The sequence below is a fragment of the Pituophis catenifer genome, unplaced genomic scaffold (genome assembly GCF_029215685.1).
Source record: "Pituophis catenifer annectens isolate HBS135680 unplaced genomic scaffold, rPitCat1.0.hap2 SCAF_2, whole genome shotgun sequence".
NCBI classification, from domain to species: Eukaryota; Metazoa; Chordata; class Lepidosauria; order Squamata; family Colubridae; genus Pituophis; species Pituophis catenifer.
Genome location: NW_027256882.1, coordinates 166143481 through 166168128, shown reverse-complemented (window position 1 = coordinate 166168128; position 24648 = coordinate 166143481). Strand labels below are relative to the sequence as shown.

General features: G+C 39.3%; 1 protein-coding gene across 3 annotated transcripts in view; it reads left to right on the top strand.

Annotated features, from left to right (window-relative positions):
• Positions 1-478: 478 nt before the first annotated feature.
• Positions 479-24648, top strand: part of MARS1 (methionyl-tRNA synthetase 1) — a 28434-nt gene continuing 4264 nt past the window's right edge. For 2 of the 3 annotated variants that reach the window (XM_070937987.1, XM_070937986.1), the window contains exons 1-19: positions 479-607; positions 1980-2070; positions 4098-4197; positions 6590-6724; positions 8655-8730; positions 9332-9504; positions 10043-10155; positions 10962-11078; positions 11574-11777; positions 13389-13590; positions 15208-15282; positions 17139-17309; positions 19108-19203; positions 19953-20070; positions 20235-20448; positions 21752-21883; positions 22459-22563; positions 23011-23194; positions 24303-24374. In XM_070937987.1, the coding sequence (XP_070794088.1) occupies positions 505-607; positions 1980-2070; positions 4098-4197; positions 6590-6724; positions 8655-8730; positions 9332-9504; positions 10043-10155; positions 10962-11078; positions 11574-11777; positions 13389-13590; positions 15208-15282; positions 17139-17309; positions 19108-19203; positions 19953-20070; positions 20235-20448; positions 21752-21883; positions 22459-22563; positions 23011-23194; positions 24303-24374 (2481 nt within the window). In that variant the 5' untranslated portion in view covers positions 479-504. The remainder of the gene's footprint in view (positions 608-1979; positions 2071-4097; positions 4198-6589; positions 6725-8654; positions 8731-9331; positions 9505-10042; positions 10156-10961; positions 11079-11573; positions 11778-13388; positions 13591-15207; positions 15283-17138; positions 17310-19107; positions 19204-19952; positions 20071-20234; positions 20449-21751; positions 21884-22458; positions 22564-23010; positions 23195-24302; positions 24375-24648) is intronic. The other variant, XM_070937988.1, reaches the window with a different exon arrangement.

The following is a 24648-nucleotide window of genomic DNA, read 5'->3' as shown; positions in this document are numbered from 1 at the left end:
CTGACTTGTTCTAGAACTATGGATTTCACATTAACTGCATTTTTAACGTTTTATTTTATTTATTTTATTATTTAACGTTTTATTAACCGCTTTATTATCCACAGGAGCTAATTCAACACAACTAGAGACAACAAACCCATTACGCCGCTCTACCCTCCCGCGAACAATCTGAGTGTAGTATTATTACGCAACATCCGGTTTCCCCCCTTTTTTTTTTGCCTCGGGCCTCGTCCTTCAAAACTTCCGGTTGGGTAGGCAATGCGTGCCGGGATTGGTAGTCCCAAAGGGTGCGGCTTTGGTGCGCGGCTGAGGGAGAGAGGATGTGCTCGAGCGCGCAGGCCCCAAAGTGGGCGTGAGGCGGGTTGGGTGGGAGGCGGGACCCGTTTCCAACGGCGACGTAAGGCGGGAGAGGGCGGGGACGGGGAGTGGGCCTTAATGTCAGGGCCGGCTTCGTTGCATCAGCTGGGGACGAAGCGTGGCTGGGAAGCAGAGGGAGGACGGAGCATGAAGCTGTGCCTGAGCGAAGGCAGCCTTGGTGGGCTGAAGGTCTTGGCGGCTGCCAAAGCCACCGGCGCGCCCGTGGAGGTGCAGTGGCTTCCGCAAGAGGGTGAGTGCCAGGAGGGCGGTAATTCCCCCAAGAAACGGCAGCTTTTCCTCGTAGGGTCCGCCGGGCGTGCGAAAAATCTTACTTTTTTTTTAAAAAAAAATTGCAAGATCTCCAATCCTAGAGATCTGGGTATTTATTTGACCTAAAATTCGTGGCAGCGAGCAACAGAATTAATAAACTATTTTTTTCCCCTCGTCTTTAGGATTTTTCCTTTAGTCCTTTCTCCCTTTGCACCCACTATGTCCTTTTAATTTCCCTGCTCCCCTATGACTTCCCGTGGTTTTGGGATGGACTCTATGCACTTTTGGGCTTTCTGAACACCTGGATGAGAGTGGAGAATCTCAACCTGCATTCGTCATGATTCACTCGGAAGTAGCAAGTGGTGGATTGATTGGACTAAATATAAGTGAATTTAGCAAGTGTATTCCCATATATAAGGAATTTATAAGGAAGAATTAGAATTGGAAGGGACCTTGGAAGACTCCAACTCTCTACTTAAACAGGAGATCCCATGCCATTCCTGACAAATGGCTTATTCATCAAGTATTTTTGAGGGTGGCAAGACTTTGCTATTTTTCTTTCCTGTCATCTCTTTTTGACAAGGCCTCCATATTTAAATAGTAGCATCGTATGGATAGCATTACTTGGTCTGCTGTGTGGATGCTTGGGTGGTTTAGGGGTGGAGAATTTTTGGTGGGTGGGTGGGTGGGGATTGTCATGTGTGTTGGGCTTGGTTTCTGGGTGTTATGTGAATTTCGTTTTATAGGTATACTGTGTATATACGTACAATGAATATATATATATATATATATATAATCTCCGGTGTTTTCCCGCATCATGTTAAATAAGTTAGTTAAAATGTTTAAAATTCTAACTTATAACTAACTTATTTAACATGACGTGGGAAAATACCAGAGATTTTAATTTTTTGCATATACACACCCGCGAAAACTTAAGAAGACATATATATGTGTGGGTGTGTGTGTGTTTGTGTATAGAAATTTGATAAACCCTTATGTTTTTTTGGTTTTTTTTTAATTTGATTTATATGCCGCCCTTCTCCAGAGACTCAGGGCGGCTTACAATGCTCTAAGCAATATGTAGTAATTTTTGCCTTAGAAAACAAATTTGCCAAACTTGGGGGCAGCATTTTCAATCTTCAAGAAGAAGGGGGAAAATTGTCTTTTCAAATAAAAGTAACCATGTTCTGTCAACCCCCTGCTCTGTATGTATGCACAGCATAGTATGTATGCACAATATAAGCACACGCTGCTGCTATTATGTCATCTTAACACATGGTGTATTAAATAGGATCAGATTTGGGGATGCAGATAAAATTTCTCCCTAATTTGTTTTTCTTCTTCTTTGATAGCTCATGTAGTACCATTCCTCACCCGTCCTCAGCTGCCAGCTCTACAGCTAGAAAATGGATCCTTCCTCTTCTCCACAAATGTAATTTCTCAGTAAGTAAAGGAGTGTTGATCATTCTGCTTCTAGGGTAAACGTCTAGCAAAACCTAATGTGATTGTAATGCTAGATAAACACTAAAGGCATGTAGGAGCAGCACTGAATTAGAAGAAAAAGGGATGCTAATGATCTTGTAGAAACTGTATTTGTGCTACATAAACATTTGGGTTATAATTTGGAAAGCTATTTTCACATATCCGGCTACCTATTGGTAATTTTCCTATAATGTCAATCAACCTAAAGCATGCTAAGTGATAGAGACTTGGCATCGTTGCCGGAGTATTTAATGTGATCTTTTTTTGCCATAGAAATAGATAGTTGTAATTCAAGAAATTAATGGCAATTTAAGAAATTAATATATATTTAATATAAGAAAATGCAGGGAGTCCTTGACTTACAACCACAACTGAGCCCAAAATTTCTGTTGCTAAACGAGACAATTATTAAGTGAATTTTGCCACATTTTACGACTTTTCTTGCCACAATTGTTAAGTGAATCACCGCAGTTGTTAAGTTAGTCACACGGTTGTTAAGTGAATCTGGCTTCCCCATTGACTTTGCTTGTCAGAAGGTCACAAAACGTGATCAGATGACCCCTGAACACTGCAACTATCATAAAAATGAATCGGTTGCCAAGTGTCTGAATTTTGATCACATGATCATGCAGGGATAAGTGTGGAAAAACAGCCATAAATCACATTTTTCAGTGCTGTTGTAATTTTAAATGGTCATTAAATGAACTGGGGTAAGTCAAGGACTACGTGTATGGAGAATCAAGCATGCTTCTCTTTCCTCAGTACTGCCATGACTTCTGTTTCCATCACCCAAAAGGTGATGGGAAATTGAAATAGAGAAAGAAGGTAAGGGTGCCTTTTCCTATTCTCAGTTCTTTGGAGCTGGAAGGAAAATCTTCTGCTCTGCCCACACTGTCCTGGTAATTGATTAACTTGTATAGGGGATAACAATGGTATACATTTTAAAACCTCAGCCAATAAATGTTATGTAGGACTGCCTCTACTATGAGTCAACTGCCTCACCAGCCAATACTAGAAAGCAGAAAGTACAATGGGATATTGTTGGTAGCAAGCTGGACAGTTTTGTTCTTCTTAACCTACCTTGCTGTTCTTGGATAAAATGAATCATTTTGGGCAACTACTGCAGATCGAGTGTGGTGCATGTAGGACATATTACCCTTCATCTCAGGTAGCAGAGTGTCTTGGATGGCTAATGAGTGGTCTTTTTCTATGCCAATTTGTAGGAAGGAAGCCAGAATGTATGTTTTTTAAAAAAAATAACAGCCTCATGAGGAGTCTTAGATACAGGACACATTACTCCCTACTGACTTTCTACTATCAGTATAAGTAATGGGTGCACCTGAAATTGCAAAACTAGGTACAGGTAATCCTAGATGGTACTGGCAAGTTGGTCATTAAACGAAGTGGTTGCTAAGTGAAACCACTCCTGTACTTACAATCTTACTTCAAATTTCCTTTGCTTTACAGACTTTGTAAATGCAAGGTCACAAAATTACTTTTTCAATATCATCGTAACTGGGAAAGTTTGCTAAAGGAGGCAGTCGTTAAACAAGGACTGTATAGAAAGTGTCAGCAGGTTGTTGTCTCTGGATGTCCTTATTTGGCTTTAAAGCTAAATGGGATTAGACCTAATGAGTATTTGGAAAATGAGCACATCAAATAATGGCAGGGTAGACTGGAACTTTTATATATATATATATTTATATATATATAAACCCTCCTGGCAGTGGGAAATGTCTTTCTTAAACCTATCAAGGAAATAGATATATCTATAGAGTCACAAAGAATTTAGCTCAAGAGCACCTAGACATGGGAAAGAAGCATCTTTTGCCAGAAGAAAATAAATCTAGAGTGGGGAGTGCTAATGTTAGCCTCTTGTGAGATAGTAAGACCTCATGGTAGAACAAAGGCACTTTTACAATATTTTTAAGTCCTTGGAAGTGCATTGCCTGAGAGTATTCACCCCCTTCTATTTGTTTATCTTTTAGATACTTTTTCCGCTTATCTGGAAAAGAAATAAGCAGTTTTAGCAATGAGCAGAGTGATTTTGCCAATCAGTTTTTTGAATGGGATATAACTGAGCTAGAGGTGAGTACAACAGCCATGTATTTGGAGTAGCCTGGATAAGCCATTTTTCTTAAAGGGAAGAAAGTGCACTTTTTGTTCAAGCGGTGATTTAGATTATGCCCAGCTATATGAGTGAACTATGTGGAGAAGAGCCAATTGATACCAGAGAACCTATGACAGGTATAGTATGTTTTTTGTAACATTTCTTTTGCCAGTGTAGGATGGATCACTTATGATCACCTATGATTATCACTGTGTTGTATCTTACGATTTCCTGTCTCCTCCCACTCATGACTATAACCATGTTGCTTGTATTTTTATTATTTATATTGTTCTGTTTGTTTCCTAGTATGATTTGATTGCTTATTAGTAACCTATGACTATCACTAAGTGTTGTATCTTATGATTCTTGATGAATGTATTTTTTTAATTTTTCCTTTTATGTATACTGACTGAGAGCATATGCACCAAAGACAAATTCCTTGTGTGTCCAATCACACTTGGCCAATAAAGTGTATTCTATTCTATTCTATTCTATTCTATTCTATTCTATTCTATTCTATTCTATTCTATTCTATTCTATTCTATTCTTTATTAGGACAAAGCTATGTTTCTTCCTGTAGCCTTTACGCTATTTAACTTAGTGCAGCTCTTTTCTCTTTGGAGTAAAAAACAGCATTTTATTTAAAAGAAAGAAATTAAGATGTGCCTCTGGTTGTCATTATGTTGGAAGCTGATATTGCTTCCTGCCCCAACAATGTTTCAGTTCATTGATTTCATCAACTTCAGTGGGATTTACTGATTGCAGGTTATAGCTCATGTTTGTCTGCCTGGCCCACCTAGCTAGCAAACTCATGAATCTGAATCATATTGAATCATACTGATTTGAGGAAAAACACCTTTAATGCTAGTTAGAGTGAAAGCATAATCTTGAACTCTATAAAAATAAATTGCCAAGCAGACTTATAATGAAGTCAGTTAAAGTAAGAGCTTTGAAAGTTTTCCTTCTCATAGCTGGGCGATAGTCCAGTTCTTGGCACTTACTGAATACCTCCTCTGCCTAGTTCTCACTATCTTCCATACTGGTTCATACAATATACTAAACCAAAACTAAATCAACTGTGCAGTGATATACTGTTGAGTGAAGAAATCCAGTGACACCTCGTGCACTGCGTTAAGTGATCATGAGGTTTGTGTGGTTTGGCCTTAACATGCTTACTGTGAAACTAAGCCATTTGTTGGCCATGGTTTATGGCAAACGGGGGAAATATTTTAGTGCTAGAAAACAACTAAAAGTTTAAAAGCATGCGATGAGCACGCTCACAAAATGGCTGCCATAAGTGTATCTTTTCTTTTATATACACTGAGAGCGTATGCATCGAGACAAATTCTTTGTGTGTCCAATCACACTTGGCCAATAAAGAATTCAATTCTATTCTATTCTATTCTATTCTATTCTATTCTATTCTATTCTATTCTATTCTATTCTATTCCATTCCATTCCATTCCATTCCATTCCATTCCATTCTATAAGACTTACAAACATCTTACATATCAGAGGACAAACTACTTCTCCACCCTAATTTACCTGGGATATCCTCTACCATTCTAGTAAGGTCTTGTGAGATCCAAAGATGTTATTGCAAATAAAGTGCCAGAGACTTTGGAGAAGTCAATGGGTGGGAAATTAATGGTACATGCTGATGCTTGTGGCATATTTACTTGTGCCTAGTTTATGTCTTAGTATAACACATGAACTCAGACAGTGAGATAAGGGAAAAGCCATATATTACATTGCTTAGGCCCTTCCCTGATTACCATTCTATTACTATATGAGTGAAAGAGAGTTAGAACACTAAGAGAGTTTGGAGTATGTAAACAGTCAACATTAGAATGGGTAATCTGTTTGTAGAGAGAAATGGATAGGTGCCTTGAAGGCACCACTAGAAGCAGATGAAACCAGTTGTTAAGAATCCAAAGTTTGCATGTTTTTTTTATCCACACAATTTTGTGATCGTGTTGAGCTATTGAGTTAGGTGTAGAAGTCTAATAGCCCAATGTTGTTGCTGTGTTTTATTTTTTTTTTCTTAAGAAAAAGCCAGTATAGTGGTTAAGAAATTAGATAATTGTTAGATTAGATTGGAAAGACCCAGGTTCAAGTCTATTCCCATGCAAGGTCACTGGGTGCCTTTGGACTGATCACTTACTCTCTCAGCCCAGCCTACTTACAGGCTTGCTGCAGAGAAAATTGGAGGAGGAAGTCACTGTGTTCCTGCAGGAAAGGTGGGATATAAATTTGATAAATAAATACAACAGTATGAATTTACTAAGATGATTGGAGCAGTGACAAAAGACAATAGAAGGAGGATGAAGATTGATTAAAATTCCTCCTTTTCCTCTGCTTTGTCTGCAGCCTGCTTTGTCTGCAGCCTTGTATCTTCATGTGGTACAAGAAAAGAAAGGAGACGATGTTTTGGGCATCATTCGGAAGCCACTGGATTACCTTGACCAGATTCTTACCAAAAAGGGTACCGCTTACCTCACTGGGGTAAGTAAAAACCTCTAAGCAGTACTTTGCAATACTGACATACAAGCTGAGATGTGGGAGAACTGAAAGGATACCTGGTTGTTATAAAATCTTAGCTTTTTGTAATATTGAATTTAAAGCACAGTACAGTTAGGTTTTATATGGATTATATCTGCATAAAAATGTTACCCAGGATCAGAACAGAACATGGAGAACCGTAATTCCTCTCACGCCTTCCTTGCAGCTTTTGAGATTTTCCCAAGCATTGTGTATATGGGGAGTTACTTCGGTAAATTTTTAGGATTAATAGCTATGTCTTAAGAAAATTAAGAAAAAAGAGCTGAAATCCTCTGGATGCTTAACTACTGTTTTCATGGTTAAAGCAAAATGTATATATTCAAAGTCTAATTAGTGTGGGGCAGCTTCTTACTTCTTTGGGGAATGCCAAGGCCCTTGATAGGTGAAGTGATTCTCATCAACAGGGTAATCTTTTCAGAGAACAGATTTTTAGCCTATTTTTTTTCTTTTTTGGTTCTTGTGCTAGACAAAAGTTTCTTTCAAAGATGGATTAATTCCTGTGAGAATTTTTTATTACTACTACTACTACTACTACTACTACTACTAATAATAATAATAACTTTATTGTCATTGTACGTTTATACACAGTATACCCATACAACAAAATTCACTTAACACCCAAAGACCAGGTCCAACACACATAACAATCCCCAAACACACTCCCACCCACCACAATTCCCCACCCCTAAACCATCCAAACATCCACACAACAGACCAAGTAATGCTGTCCAACAGCTCACTGATGGTGGCCCTTTAGTTCATTGTTGAGTGCAATTATAGCTCTGGGATAAAAACTATTCAGAAAACGTGTGGTCCAAGTTTTAATTGTTCTGCCAGAAGGCAACAGTCCAAAAAGATTGTGAGCAGGATGGGAAGAGTCTCTGAGAATGTTATGCAACTTCCTCAAACAGTGAAATTCGAAGATGTCATCCAGGGCTGGTAGCTGGAGCCCGATGATATTCTGGGCAGTTTTAATGATTCTCTGTAGAGCGTTTTTGTCCGCTACAGAGCTGCTCCCGTATGTCAGGACACTCTCAATGGTGCTGCAATAGTAGGACAGAAGTAGATGCTGAGATAGATTTATCTTCCTGAGCCTTCTCAGGAAATACAGCCTCTTCTGTGCCTTCTTCGTACAGAAAAAGTAGTAATAAGTAAATACGGTAGCTTTTTTTAAAAAAAGTTTTTATGATCTCATTTTGTTATCCTAATAGGAACACGGTGGCTCATGTGGTTAAGACACTGGTTTGGAATTAGCAAGCCTGCATTCAAGACCAGAGTGCTGCCTTGGGGAGGGGTGAGCCCTTGTTTTTCGCTCCAGTTCCTGCTGGGGACATAAAAGGGGCCCTCAACTGGGCATCCCTCAGGTGACAGTGATGTCACCACCTAATCCTTTCAACCCAGAAGCATCTCAATGCTTCTGACACAAGTGTGATGCGATCATAATTGCAGGAAGACTCCAAAGATTCCCCAAAATAAAGGTTTAGAGACCCATGTATAGGTTCAGATTGCTCACCTTTGTTCCAGATCTGTTTTCATAGGGAAAAAGCATTGGGGTATCCATTAGGGTTTTTTTTTCTTTACAGAGTTACTTCAGAACTAATTTTATTGTTGTATATCATCTTATATAGAATCAAATTCTGGAATGTGTAAATAAAAATTACTATATGTTATATAAAGGCAATTAAACTGAAGTAGTCACTGCTATGCTAGCTTCTCTTGGTAGTGTTCATGGTGGTGAGAAGAATTTACATGTGTACAAGTTTCTATCTTGAATATTTGGGAAATATTTTTTTTTCCAACGCAAGTGAAATATTCAAGTTGCTCCTATTGCATATCCAGACTGGACTAATTTCTTCTGATTTTTTAAATCCAGGATGTTGAGTCAGCTGCTGATATTGTCTTATGGGGATCTCTGTTTCCTTTGTTAAGAGATGATTCCTTCTTACCAAGTGAGTGATGCCCACAGTTTAATTCAGCTTTCTCCAATCTGATAACCTCCAAATTGTTGGGTTTCAATTCCTGTTATTTCCCAAAGTTGGGAACGGCACCCAGATGGCTTTCCTGCTTTGACAGGAGGTATCAATGTCTGCTTACCATTTGGCTGCTAATTTACACAAGCCATTTTTTTGCTTTTCCTTTATCAAGTCATATTTGTTGGAGAAAAGCTCCTTTTCTCACTTTCTCCTTTCCCTAAATATGGAGGTACCTAGATAATGGCTAAAACAAAGTCCCATGCTCCTCAAAGAAAAAACAACAACAACTACCCTGTTTTTGGAAAATGTCTTCTGTACCAGGCCATCATCCACAGGATCCTGTGGCATGATTGCATTGAAATGCTGTCCTGGGGCTGTTCACCTTTGCTGTTGAATCTGCAATTGTGAGGGAAGACTAATAGTTGGGAAACTTTCTTTTCAGGCACGGATTGTATGCCCTTGCTGACCTTTTTCAGCAACTCTTAAGTGTCCTGAAGTTTAGAAAAGGTGCCTTAGCTAATTTTTGAGTTCCTTTTGGGTTCTCTGGAAATAACCATCTTCTAATTTAATATTCAAGATGAGCTGAAAGCTCTGAGGAGTTGGTTCCAAAACATGAACTTGAAGGAATACTGCAGAAAAGCAGTGGAATCTGTATGGACACCCAAGGGATTGCTGGAACTTAAAGCCTATCTACAGAAACATCCTGCTCCTAGTTTGGCTTTTGAGAAATCATCTACCAATGATGCCAAGGTATTCATGCTACATTTCCTATGTGAAACAGTTGTTTTGTTCTCACTTAATACCACAGCATGTTAAGCCTCTAGCCTAATAAATTGCAGGTCATTTTATTACAGAATTCCTTGCAGTTATCAATGTAGTGAATTAAGAAGAAAGCGAGACTACAAATACCCAGCATTATCTTGGATGGACTTTAGCATACATATACTTCACAGACTCAAGGGATTCCATACTATTAAACAGTGACTTCAGCGGTTGTTAAATTGGATTTGAAATGGGGAATACTGTGGTTTGGGAAATAGGTGGTCCTGTATAGGCAAAGGATGATATCACCCATTTAGGATTTGTTTTGTTAAACAGATTAACCCTCAAATATTACTGCATTACTTTGGGTAGGAGGGACCGAAGTAGGCCAAGGGAAGGATTCATGCTATGGTTGCTGTTTTAGACTTTGGTATTTCCTGGCAATTACCCATGGTCCATTAGTAACTCATGGATGTTGGTTGCTGAATATCAGACATCTTTACAGGATGTTTGTCCTTCTCTCTAGGAAGAGGAATCGGCCCAGCAGCATTTGTCTGATGTGGAGATTGAAGCCATTGCTGAAATCTGGAGCAGAGGACCCGCCAGCCTTCCTAGCCCCTGGAAACCACAGCATCCTATGTAAGAATCTTGCTGGGCTGAAATGTCCTTATGATGGTAATGAGGGATACCAAAGAAGATCTTAAAACAGAAACTCCCCACCCCTGTGTGTGCATGATGCTCTCTTCCTCCCATCTTTGGCAATTTTAAACTAATCATTGCTATTTATTTCTTTAATGGTTTTTATTGGTTTTTAATCATTGTAAGCCGCTAGAGTCACCTCCAGAAGAGACGACAGCATAAAGTTGAATAAATAAATATAAATGGCTCACCTTTTCTTTTGTCTCCTAAAGACCCAAACGGCGAATACACACATTATACATGCTATGTCTAAATCTATCGTGGGAATTGTCAGTATGAAGAGTTATTTCCCAACCTTAATATTATCAAAACACAGGCATGTAATTCCCTATAGCATCCATTATTATCTGTCTCAATGACATAGAAACTTGTAGCTTTCTGGATATTGTTGTATTATAATTTGATAGTTGGCAGTGCTGACTGGAACTGGAGTTTCGGCAACGTCTGGAGAGCTGCAGGTTATTCACCTCTTAATGTTTACTAATTTCTCATGGATTTCTGCACAACTCTAGAAGTTAAAAGCCAATTCTTAAATTATTCATAGCATTGTGATCTGCAAGCTCGTGAATTTGCAGAAGGCCAATTTAATAACTAGAGAGAGTTAACCTTTCTAAATTGCAGATGCTCAGTATATTGCATAGCTTTCCCCACCTGCCTTACCTCTCCTCCACCCCGTCCCACCTCAGTTGTTTGAGCAAGTCAGAAATCTGAATTTATCTCTGAGTTAATTTGTCTGTCCTCCCTAGATTGCCTGTGGAAGGCATGAAGAATGTGCTAATCACAAGTGCGCTGCCCTATGTAAACAATGTGCCTCATCTTGGAAATATCATTGGCTGTGTTCTCAGTGCTGATACCTTTGCCAGGTAAGTTAAAGCATCTCTTTCCAGGCACCCACACTCAGGCCAGACTCCTGGTCCATGTGAACTTATAAATTATCCTCACCGTGTGTCTCTGAATTCTGCCTTTGCCATACTTGCTTCCTAAGAGTGTGCCTTTCCCTGGAAATGTTGGGTGTGAGTTTTTTTGCATTGAAATAATGTGCTCTATTGGACTGGCTTTTATTTATAACATTCATTAGCTGCCCATCTTAACTCAGGGTAACTCTGGGCAGCTTACAATCATAAAATGAATGATGGTCCAGACAACATAAAACAAGATCCTATGAAACCTTAATTTATTTATTTTTAACCTTTATATATTTTAGTATTTTATGGTACACTACCCAGAATGCCTCTCTGAAGGAGATGGGCGGTTTAAAAATGTGAGAAATAAAAATAAAAGAAGATCATAGAAGACCTTAGTTCTTTTTGATAGCAATAAATCTGCTTTTTGAAACAGGTAGCATTTATTTTTTTTAGATACTGTCGTCTACGCAACTGGAACACCCTCTATATATGTGGTACTGATGAATATGGTACTGCCACAGAGACAAAGGCCATGGAGGAAGGACTGACACCACAACAGATCTGTGATAAATACTATTCTATCCATGCACAAATCTACCAGTGGTTCAACATCTCTTTTGACTACTTTGGTCGCACAACCACAGCCCAACAGACCACGTAAGTGTTGCAGTTAGAAGAATTGTCAGTGAGGGGGAAAGACACGCAGAAATGAAACAACATTTTTCTCTCTCCTTCCCTCTCTGTCTTACAGTCTTCGGGTTACCTAACTTTTGTATTGTACCTGCAATAAAGTTTGTCTCCTGTTTTGGAGCTGGCCAAAAGACTGACAGATGATTGAAGGTAGTTTCTGCAGCTAGTTTCTGAAAGTGTGCAAAGATGAACACTTTGAATGTTCAAAGTAAAGAATGGCCATTCATTTGAAGCATTTTAAGCTCATCTCTTGGCCAAAAGAGCTCCGAGCATAGTCTTGACATTATCAGAGAAGAGCAACTATTGCCAGTCACAAAGTTAGTAAATGACTGCCCAATTCTGGCAAGTTGTATCATCTTCGGTTTGTTATCTATTGTGATACTTTTCCTTGAGCCTCTAATGATTAGTGGACACTTGTTGGAGGCATGTAGCTTCTTTGTCAAGCCAAATTAGGGGATCACTGGGAGCTAATGGATGAAAACCTCAGAAATGTCCATTGCACACACTGATTTGGGATGTGAGTTTTTTCTTTGGAGTAAACTTTGTAGATTTCATTCATGTGTCACCAATGAGGATATGGCAGGACTGAAAATGATACAGATCATCATATGCCCTGCATCCTCTGTTCTACGTTGGCCAGTATGAATATAATTTTCACATGAAGCTATGTTCCTGATGTATTAGCTTCTTGGTCAGTTGCAAAACATCCTATTTTCTGGTAAATAGATGCCAAAAATTTGTCAAGATTTTTATTTTTACCACTTTTATCTCCCAAAGTTGGGAGACTTTTACCACAAGACATGATGGTAAGCTGAGACATGTAAACAAGTATTTATTGAATAGCCATAGTTATACTAAATCAAAAACAATCCATTTTTCTTGAATACAAATAAACTTGATCAGTTCTGGGATTTCTTTGACTTGATTTACTCCTCATTCTAAATCCTAGATGACCTAACAGCCAATTTTATTGCTCTTCAGTTGTTTTAAATTACCAGGCTGTTGGGTGCAGTTACTGAGAATTTCATTCCAGAAGATTTGGAGGGCATTCAGTTACCCATCCTTGCTTGTATTATTTGACTAGATCATTTTAACTGAGCCTTTTAGCCTTGCCTTGGTAATAGGAATTCCTACCTATTAGAATTCCACCATGTAAACACTAATAAACAACTTAATTAAAATGAATCACAGCTCAGTACTAAATCCAGATATATTGTATTGTACACTGCGGGGCACTCATCCACTCAGTGGCAACTAACAATAGAGCCATGGAATTACACACTGCAGATCAACATACACTGCTGGATATACATCCTCATGGAATAAGGCCTTGATAAGTTCAGAAAGAGAGATTTTGGTTTCAAGGCATGAGGTGTTTTGCCCACCCTCCAGTCTGCCTTCCCACCACTTACTAGTGCAAATGCAAATGAACTTGGCATATCAACATTGGAAACTGAAACAAATTAAGGACACGCAGTGCTTTGCTGTCACAGGCGTTCATGTTTCTGAGCTACTCTTTACACTTTTCAAAATATTTAAGTGAAGATCAGAAGCCTCTCCCCTTCTTTCACCCTTCAGAATAGCGCAAAGCATCTTCCAACAGTTGCTGGAGCGCAACTATCTCCTGAGAGAGACAGTGGACCAGTTGAAGTGTGAGAAATGTGCGAGATTCCTAGCAGACCGCTTTGTGGAAGGCATCTGCCCTTTTTGCAACTATGAAGAAGCCCGTGGAGATCAGTGCGACAAATGTGGCAAGCTCATAAATGCCACTGAACTTAAGGTATTTTTTTTTGAAACATTTACAGAAGCCTGAACCTGATCTGTAGAATGGACTCTTTCCCAATAAGAGTTCATGAAATCCAAGTCATCTGTTCTACTGAAATTTCATTAAACTAGATAAGATCTCCTCTCCCTTTCCTGAGAGGAGTACAACCATTATGCTAGTTCATCTTCCCTTTTCAGTCTTGGGAAAAAAATCCCTCATGATCATGAACTAAACCATCTTGGCAATGTTTGATTTTTGTTTACCCAGATGTTGTGATTTTGTAACCCATGGTTTATTGACTAAGTTATTGAGTCCAGAGGGTTGTGATTTATTCAGTAAACCATGGTTTAAAAACCCTACCCTAAGAGAATGTATGTCCCAGGGCTTATACGATACTTGGACCACATGCTTTTCTTATAACAAATCAGAATCAACCTTATTGTACAAGTCAAATCTAGCTTTAATTTGTATAGTGAATCTATATCAGGTATAGCCACATTGACAATTATTTACAGTAAATTTCTCTTGTGACTGGGGAATCCAGCATGCTGCAATCAAAGTGAAAGTCAGATAAAAGCAAGTATGTATCTTAAATCTTCAGACCTTGCAATACAGTAAATACAGTTACTTTTATTCACAGTGAGGTCCAAACTATCTCCAGGTTCTAAGATATTACCACCATTGTGGAAATGTTATATTTTTGAGTCTTTTACTTTATTAGATTTCTTGGATTTTATTTTTGCTATTGTAGCTTTAAGAAGAACATCTTTCCCCTTGTTTCCCTTTTTCTGTTATTTGCTGTGTTGCTTATATTGATGTATTTCTTCATGGTCACCTATAGTTTTACAAAAGGAAAATCATAATCCATATTTATCGTTCTTATTATTATTCTTCACTTGATTTTCCTTCCCTGATTTTTCACTGTTATTTTAACACTTCCTAAACATTACTGGATCCTTCTCTTAAGAGATACTTAAGAGGTTATATCTCTTAGCAGGAGCTCAGTTAAAATTGACCAAACAGGCAGTATCTGAATTTTTTGTGTGTGTACTGTACACTTGTCAAAACTGGTATAAGGGCCTATAGCTTGACAGGTATTATGACTCTTTTGTTTAACATTATCCTTATTTATTACTAATAGCTATCTTTTTTTACTGCTGAAGCCCATCAGGATGTTCCCTTGTTGTCATATTTAATAATCTCTTTTGTTTGCATTGGCCATTTAACTTCAAGTTTATCTATGCACAAGAAATGTATTTAAGATTGTACTTAAAATGTTGCAATAAGAAGTATACAACAAGACAAGAGAGACATACAAAAGAGACATACAGACATACAAGAGAGACATACTTGTGTTGGGCTGCTCCCAATTCCAGGATTTTAAAACAAAACGTCATTTCCTTTTGCTCTGCCTGCATTGCTGCTAATTTCTTAACAATATCCATTCTATCCATGGGCCTAACTACAAAATATTGCTTTGTTTGATGTGAGCAATCTCTGTGTAGCATAGTTCTGGATAGTTGGCTTTTTTCTTTAGCTATAGAGCTATATTGTTGTGAAATGTAGGGATTCCATTTAGATAATTGGATGAATAAATTATTTCGTGATGCGTTCTTCTTTCTCTTCTGACAGAAACCAGTATGCAAAGTCTGCCAAGGAACCCCTGTGGTGAAATCTTCCCAGCACCTCTTCTTGGATCTACCCAAGGTCAGCCTCTTGTTCTTCTCCTGTCTTTAGAAGGCAGCGTTCTGTGATTCTTTGAATTAGCATGTATGGCAGTGATAAGCTGTCAAAAAACTTAGACTGAATCCAGATCAGATAGAAGTGTTCTTCTTCAGAACAAGAAAATGAACTCTAGAATTGAGCAGATGGGTGTATTTATTGAAAGGATGAATAAGTAATAAAAAGGAAGACACTGAATGAAACAAATTAGCTGGGTAAAATACCACTTTGCATGATATTGTAAAATCCAAATACACCCAGAAGCCCAAGTTTAATGTATAAGTGGAGATTGGAAAGAGATTAGAAAGAATGGAGGATCAAACATGTATTGTTTCATAAGTAGAAGCCAAATTGAGTCAAGCAGTTGTCCATAGCCATGTTCATCAAAAGGTAAATCATTACTAAGACCAAAAATTTCCAACACACTGGCCTCTTAAATGTGCTATCTTGCAAGAGATGCTGTGATTAGCATGAGGGATGTGGTCAGTTGCCACATTGCGGGAACTCTTCAGCTGGATTCATTCAAATATTTGTTCATTCAATGTACAGATTTTGAAAAATATATACAATGTACATATGACATGATTCAATAAAAGGTGTGTTGGAAGAATTAATAGTGGCTTCTAATTCAGTATTCCATATAAGAAACTGAAGAGAAGTAGCTAAAATAGTTACTAATTACTTCTATGACCCTTTGGAAGGTGGAGTAGTACTATATTTGGTTTTTGGATCCAATTTTATTTTTTGTGTAATATATATTTCTAGTTTGTTTTGCATTGGGGCACAAGTGAGTCTTGGACCCTCTACGCACGGCAGGAGAGAAAGTTGAACACCTTTCATATGCGCTGTCTCCGACGAATTCTTGGCATCATCTGGCAGGACAAAGTTCCAAATAGCGCAGTCTTGGAACGTGCTGGAATTTTTAGCATGTATACACTATTGAAACAGCAATGTCTTTGCTGGGGCATGTCGTGAGAATGGCTGATGGACAGATTCTGAAAGATCTCCTGTATGGAGAATTAGTGCAGGGAAAGCGCCTCAGAAACCACATCTGCGATATAAAGATATCTGCAAGAGGGACCTAAAGGCCCTGGGAATGGACATTAACAACTGGGAAACCTTGACCTCCAATCATTCAGCTTGGAGGCTAAAGACGCAGCATGGCCTTCTCCAATTCGAAGAGACACTTGTTCGGCAGGCTGAGGCAAAGAGGCAGTCCCGGAACCAGCGAAATCTGGGTGCTGGGCAGGGGACAGAATGTATTTGCCCTCACTATGGAAGGGATTGCCACTCTCGAATTGGCCTTTTTAGTCACACTAGATGCTGTTTTAGGACCTCTTTCCAGAGCATGATACCATAGTCTCTTGAGACTGAAGGATGCCAATGATGTTTTGCATTGGGGCACAAAATTGATGTCTCAAGCCTTAGAAAGGTTCTGACAACTATGAAAAATCAACCTTATATTTGGGAGATTTTAAAGGGTAAAGGAACAGAAAAGGATAAAAATTTTCTGTCCTATCCTCTCTGCAAAATGTATCCTTTCTGATACATTTTTTATATACCTTCTATTAGATACTCGAATACTGTATTTGCCACAACTGAGCATGTAATGTTTTTTATGTATAAGGGTATGTTTATCTTTAAATGCTATTTTTTTTTATTTTACTTGTTACTCTGAATAGTATATAAGCATTAGAAGTACAAAAGAGAAAATGTTAAAATTGATTTAAGCAGAGATGTGATATTATTTGCCTAGCACTTGTATCGTCATGGCACGTGCTACATCCTGAAATATCATAGCCAGAAATCCTGTTTATTTTTTTAAACCTCTCAACAACTAGTTAGAAGAGAGTCTGGAGAAATGGTTGGCTGTGTCCCAGTCCAATGGGGATTGGACCCCCAACTCAAGACACATTGCCCGCTCCTGGATTCGGGATGGCCTCAAACCACGTTGCATCACTCGTGACTTGAAGTGGGGCACACCAGTTCCACTTGATGGCTTCCGTGAGAAGGTGAGGAATGGGACAGAGAGAGACATTTTTTGTGTGATTGAATGTCACACTGTTAGACATAAAATGTGAATAGCTTGGAAATAAAGTTCACCCAAGCCCTATCTAGCAAACCAGTAGTTACAGTATGTAAATTATAGTCTAGAGCAGAGGTGTCAAACTGGCGGCCTACTGGCCGATGCATCACATGCAGGCCACACCCACCAGAGCTCTGCAAAGGGAAAAACACCGCGATACATCATGTGATGCCAACAGGATGCGGCGAGTTTGACACTCATGGTCTAGAGAATAGAAGGTCTGTATAGAACATCTATTTTGAAGTAAGAACAACAATCTCTGTGGGAGCAATAATACCATAATGTGAATTAATTATACTTACCCAAAAGAAAGATAAGGCACTCCCAGGCATTACCCTTAAGTTGGAAGTGTACTGTACACTTGTGCATTGTCTTATTTTTCTTTCAAACTAGAGGCATATGCTATTGAAAGGGAGAACTGGCTTCTGCCTCACTGAGAATGCAGAGTCTAGAAAAACACTTGTGAAGTCTGTGGGTGAAGAGCCACCTCTGTCCGGAAACTCTATATGTATTTTTCTTTATTTTAATTGGGAGTCATCATCTTCCCTAAGAAAATATGGTACTTAGCGAACTTTCAAAGTTACGCGATCAGCACCCCCTAGTATTTAAGAACGCCCCTCCGAACCTCCATTTTGGCCTGCAAAGTGCCGGGCAAGGCCTGTGCAGGCCTAAGCGGAGCTCCGGAGGGGCGCGTGTGACTGAGAGGCTGGAGAGGAGACAGCTTGCTAGATCTTCGCACAGTAAGTGATCCAGCGTGGCAGGTTGGGGTGGGGGGGAAGCAATTGTGGGAAGCATATTTCAGTGGGTCAGGGAGGTCTTAGGTGGTCTTAATCAGGTAGCCTGTTCCATCACTAGGCCCCCCATGGCCTTCCCCACCCTGAAACATCTCATGTGCACTTAATGAACCACACATTCGATTAGCGAATGTGTGGGTGAAAGCAGGGGTGGGTTCTAAAATACCAGTTCTGTAGGAGTGGCTTATTTTGTGGGCGTGGCTTGGTGGTGGGGGTAATGTGACGGTGGGCGTGGCCAACTCTTTTTTTTTAACTTTTAAAAGCATTTTTTCTACAACCTTAAGAGGTTGCAGAAAAAAATGCTTTTAGAAGCCTCTGACGATCAGGCAACTCAGCTGGGATCGCCAGAGGCTTTTAAAGGCATTTTTTTCTACAACCTCTTTGGCTGAAGAGGTTGTAGAAAAAATGCTTTTAAAGGCCTCTGACAATCCCAGCTGAGCCGTGCAATCATCAGAGCCTTTTTTTTTACTTTTAAAAGTATTTTTTCGACTGAAGAGGTTGTAGAAAAAATGCTTTTAAAAGTAAAAAAAAAAGCCTCTGATGAGGTGGGCGGAGTAGGCAAGTGGGGACTGGGCTGGGGACTGGTTCAAGGGCGTGGCCAGCCAATGTTATTACCGGTTCTCCGAACTACTAGAAATTTTTACTACCGGTTCTTGCGAACCAGTACGAACCGGGAGCAACCCACCACTGGGTGAAAGGAGGGAGTGATCCCATTCAAGGAACGAGATTCATTCCCATGAATCCTTGGGTTACGAGTGGAATGGGCAGGCTCCATTACATTCCTAACTCAAGGGTTACTTGTAATTAATGGCCAAGAGATGTGCAAGTGGTACAGTATGAAACCCAAATCTCAACTGCTTATGCAGATACTTCTTTTTCTGTTCTCTGTGGGTCTATCTCTATGTGTAACCCCTTCCCTACTTTTAATAGGTATTCTATGTTTGGTTTGATGCTCCAATTGGCTATCTGTCCATCACAGCTAATTACACTGACCAGTGGGAGAAATGGTGGAAGAACCCAGAACAGGTGGGCTGATCCAGTCACTTCCTTCTGAAAGCTGATTCCTTTCTTTATATCATAATATATATTTATATGTATAATACTATGAATACATCTTTACAATATTTATAATACTTTACCTTTTTTATTTATAATATGAAAGAATATATCGTTATGAAATTTTCTGTATTTATTTATATATCTCTGTAATGTGTATAATATAAATAATTTTGCGGCAGGGAAATAGGCAAATCTTCCATCTTTCTAGTACATAAGCTCTTCTGAGTATTAAACACGCTTACTACTTAAGAACCAAAATTCTTCTTAAATTCTTCAATTCACCTTAGCAAATTTCATGAGATTATTATGAAGTCTGTAGCTTCTTAAGTCTATTTTTTAAAAAAATTAATCATGATAATATGCTGTCACAATCATTAGTCATTTGAGTTTACAAAAGATGAGTGGGAGTTGTCAGAAGGTCGAGGTAGAAGTGTGCCTTATAGCAATAGCACTTAGGCTTACGTACCGCTTCATAGTGCTTTACAGCCCTCCCTAAGCAGTTTACAGTGTCAGCCTATTGCCCCCAACAATCTGGGTCCTCATTTTACCGACCTCAGAAGGATGGAAGACTGAGTCAACCTTGAGCCTGGTGAGATTTGAACTGCCCAATTGTAGGCAGCCGTCAGGCATCAGAAGTAGCCTGCAATACTGCACTCTAACCACTGCACCACCGTGGCTCTTACGCCATGTTTTCACTCTTTCTTCTTTCCCTTCAGATTCAGCTTTATAACTTCATGGCCAAGGATAATGTTCCCTTCCACAGTGTTGTGTTTCCTTGCTCCTTGCTGGGCACTGGTGATAATTATACCCTGGTCAACCATCTAATTGCAACAGGTAATTTCTGTGGGGAGAGAATTAACCACAACCCTCATTTTTCATTCCTGGTTTCTAGTCTTGTTGGGTTCCTTAGAACCAAAAGTTGACCAATTGCATTCCCTTTCTTCAACAGAGGAACCCTGATGGAGTTCCTAACTTCACCCTCTTTTTTTTCCCTTTAGAATATTTGAACTATGAGGATGGCAAATTCTCCAAAAGCCGTGGTGTGGGAGTTTTTGGTGATATGGCCAAGGACACAGGCATTCCTGCAGACATCTGGCGCTTTTACCTGCTCTACTTGCGGCCAGAGAGTCAAGACAGTGCCTTCTCTTGGAATGATCTCATGATCAAAAACAACTCAGAGCTGCTAAACACCCTTGGCAATTTTATCAATAGGTAAATCTGGGCAAGAGAAGAATGGGTCCATAGTGTGAATTCAGTACAACAATGTGATAGCTTTGTTTTGAGTACAGGGTGAGCTAAAGAGCAGTATTTTTTTAAAAAAATCAGATTCAGGCAAACTATTTATTAGCTAACTGCAAAGGCCAGCCTAGAGTTAGGATGAGGAGTGAAGCAGCACAATAGAAAGAAAGGTTGAAATAGAAAAGACCCTGTGCGTGTGAAGGAGGATTATTTTTTCCATCCTTTTACTTTGTCTTCAGGTCAGTAACTTTTTTGGGCTCATTTTATACCTTGTGTGCAATGACCCATGTGGTTCTCTAATTCTGAAGAACATCAACATCTCACATAGATGGACAGAATTTTATGTCGGTCAATAAAATGAATAACACAAAACCATCCCCTAACAAGAAGACATATTAGCAACCATTCGTGGGCAAAGTTGTATTGTGTGATAGTTTGGTGTTCATGTATGAGATTGTTGAAAATTCAGAAGATGTAGTGACGTTATAAAATTTAGGGCATTCTTTGAAAATTTCGAGAGACAATTTTGCAAAACACCAATCATTGTCCCAAAGGTGCTTTTTCAAGAGGCAACTGGACTCTCTGGTTTTTCTTTGAAGACATTTCACTTCTCATCCAAGAAGCTTCTTCAGCTCTGACTGACTTCAATCAAAGCTAAACGTCTTCAAAGAAAAACCAGAAAGTCCAGTTGCCTCTTGAAAAAGCACCTTTAGGACAACCATGACCTGGATGACTGAGAATTTACATAGACATTCAGCAATCATTGTGTTGCTCATAGGAGTTACATTTAGACATTGCTGTTTGTCTAAACTTAATGTGTTGAGGATGAAAAGGAGAAATCAAGACTCAAATGGTCAATCCCAAAGAGGAAAAAGAAAACTTACTTTGGCTAGTGCAAGAATTTACTAGGTGGAGGCATTTGGAAAAAAAGAAAAAGGAGGGGGGGGGAGAAGCACTTTGCTGTGGAGTGCCATACTAGTTAAATCTCTGTTTGTAGTAAATCCCTTTTCTGGAGTGAGAGATCCAGATGTACCAGAACAAGTCCATAGCTGTTACCTACAGAATATGGATTAGGCAGTGTCAAGTAACCAATGGATCAAGTCAACCGTGTGTAGACATCTTTCATTATTGGACTGTCTGGGAGTTGCCTAGATGGGTAGATTATGATAGTTGGAAATAAAAGATGAGAATGAATCTAGCTTTCTGTAAACTTCTAATGCACCAAACTTTAATGTATCCTCTTAGCTCTCTTTCTTGTCTTTGCTTCCTTTTTCAGAGCAGGGACTTTTGTTTGCAAATTCTTCGGGGGTTGCGTCCCTGCCATGGACTTAACCCAGGATGACAAGCGCTTGTTGGCTCACATCACTTTGGAGCTGCGGCAATACAACCAGTTGTTGGAGAAGGTCAAGTACGTCCTGGAAATCTCCTAACTCTAGGAGCTGTGTAATCTGTAGCTTAGAAAAAAAACCTTTCATAACTACAGTGGTAGAAGTTCTGAGAAAAATGGAAGACTTGTTTCTATCCTCTCTGTTTGTGGGAGTCATCTGAGCTATAAATTGTCCCAGATTGGCTCTGAATGTGTGAAGTAACAACACAGTCAGTGAATATCTAAAGATATTCACTGAAGATATTAGACACTGAATATCTAAATGTTTGTGAATGCTGGTTTCATAATCTTGAAAACTTCAGATGAGATTACGATTAATTAAATTTTTTTTATTAGTAGTTCAAAATTAAAAACATTGGACATAATTTGCATATTCTTTATTAGTTTGCCTGACCAGAAATGTCCAAGACAACATATTCCAAATGGCTGCTTGAGAATTTGAAAGAAGCCCAACAAATTTTACTGGAATGTTTGCATGGGAGAGCTGCTCAGTTTTGCCAACTATTTCTCAGCAACAGGGAGTAAACTGCCATTTTCTTCCTTACCTCTGCTACTTTAACAACTTATCTCTTGGTTTTTTTTTTTCTCTCTCATAGGATTCGTGATGCCTTACGCAGCATCTTGAATATTGCTCGCCATGGCAACCAGTACCTTCAGGTCAATGAGCCCTGGAAATGCATCAAAGGCAATGATGCAAATAAGTGAGTGTCTGATCCTGGGCAAATGCTATTTTGTGATGATCTGCTTCAAGCAGAACCAACTAAGGGAATTCTCCTCCCAACTTTGGGATATAACTTATTTGAATTAGGTTAGTTGTTTGGGGGAGAAAAATGTATTGGCTTCTCTGCCTTTATTCCTGTGAGCTGAGTTTTATTTTCAGATATTTATTTAAATATTGATTTTTTAAATTTGTATCCTGCCTGATTATTTTTACAAATAACTCAAGGCAACGAACATATTCAACATACTTTCCTCCTAATTTCCACGCAACAACCACAGAGAGAGTGACTGTCCCAAGATTACCCAGCCAGGTTTCATGGCTAAGGACTAGACCAAACCTTCAGCGTTGCCTATTGGATGTTGCACCATTTTCTTGGCTTTGCTGTTTTTTTTTACTTCTTAGAGATGTTTTTTTTTCTTCTTCCTAGAAAACGGGCAAGCACCGTGATAGGGGTGGCTATAAACATTGCAAGCTTGCTATCAGTTGTGTTGCAACCTTATATGCCCAATGTGAGCGCTGCAATCCAGGACCAGCTGTGCATTGCATCCAGCTTTAATGTTGTGACCAATGACTTCGTCCGCACATTGCCGGCTGGACATCAAATTGGCACGGTATGTGCTGTGGGGTGGAAGCCATGTGGTAGGTGATGGAAACAGTGCTAAGGACCAGTTCTCCCAAATACCCGAAAAAAAGGATAAATAATACCAGCTTAGATGCAGTCAGGATTCATGTAAGAAATATTGTTCCAGATAGATAGAGAGATAAGAAAGAAAGAAAGAAAGAAAGAAAGAAAGAAAGAAAGAAGAAAGAAAGAAAGAAAGAAAGAAAGAAAGAAGAAAGAAAGAAAGAAAGAAAGAAAGAAAGAAAGAAAGAAAGAAAGAAAGAAAGAAAGAAAGAAAGAAAGAAAACCATTTGTATAAGAATTTCATGGTCTCGAAGTTTCTTTCATTGGCTAATGTGGCTATCAGGGTTCTCCAGAGTGGTCACTATTGAGCCTGAGGGTCAAAGGGACTATCAAAGGGGTTGATGTTTTTATCACAATACTATTAGTTATAGCAGTATTTATTGTTTTCATATTTATTTATTTGTATCCCGTCTTTATTATTTCTACAAATAGCCCAAAGCGATGAACATATCCAACACACCTTCCTCCCCAAGGTGACCCCCCCAAGGTCATCCAGCTGGCTTTCACACCTAAGGTGGAATTTGAACTCAGTCTCCTGCTGTCTAGCCTGGCGCCTTAACTACTAGGCCTAGTTGGGGGTGATGAACATTCTGAAAACCTTAAGAAGGGATTGATGAGCTGAGGAGTTTGGAGATCCCTGATTTAAATCCACCCCCCCCCCCTCTCCAAGTCTCAGTGGTATCCAGTAATCTTTAATCTGGGTGAATATGTGATACTGTGAAATATATATAAATTGTTTGATATTAATCTGAATAGTTTAATATTAAACAATAGCTTAACGGTTACACAGACAGAAGTGACAGTGTTGGGAACTTAAGTTATGCCATGCTACCCTTCCACCCTTTTGTACCTTTATCAGATACTGTCCAAAGAATTCCAAACATTTACATGCAACTATATAAATGAGGAGACCGGATACAGCACTCGGATGATAAACTTATAGAAAGCATATAACCCTTTATGTATGTAATTAGGCCACAAAGCAACACCCCCCCCCCCCCCGATTTTTCATGTTCTTCTACATTTCATTCCAGGTGACTCCTTTGTTCCAAAAATTGGAGGCCGAACAAATTGAAAACTTGAGGAAGCGTTTCAGTGGAGGGCAGGTAAGAAATGGTGGAATGAACCGATTCTTCCAGACTTCTTTGGAAGCCTTTGACAGTGAGAGGAGACATCTCTACACCTCTTCTGAGGCTCCTTAAAATAGTTGGGATGTTTTCGCTGTACCTCACAACTTTATGAGCTGGGAGATCAGTAGTCAGATGCCCCTGTTCTCTTCACGATGAGGGAGAAAACCCGACAAGCAGGGTGCGCTTAAAGCTGCTGTGTGGTCGAGAACCAAATGCACAACCCCCATCCCCACAAAGGAAAGCCTCTTCG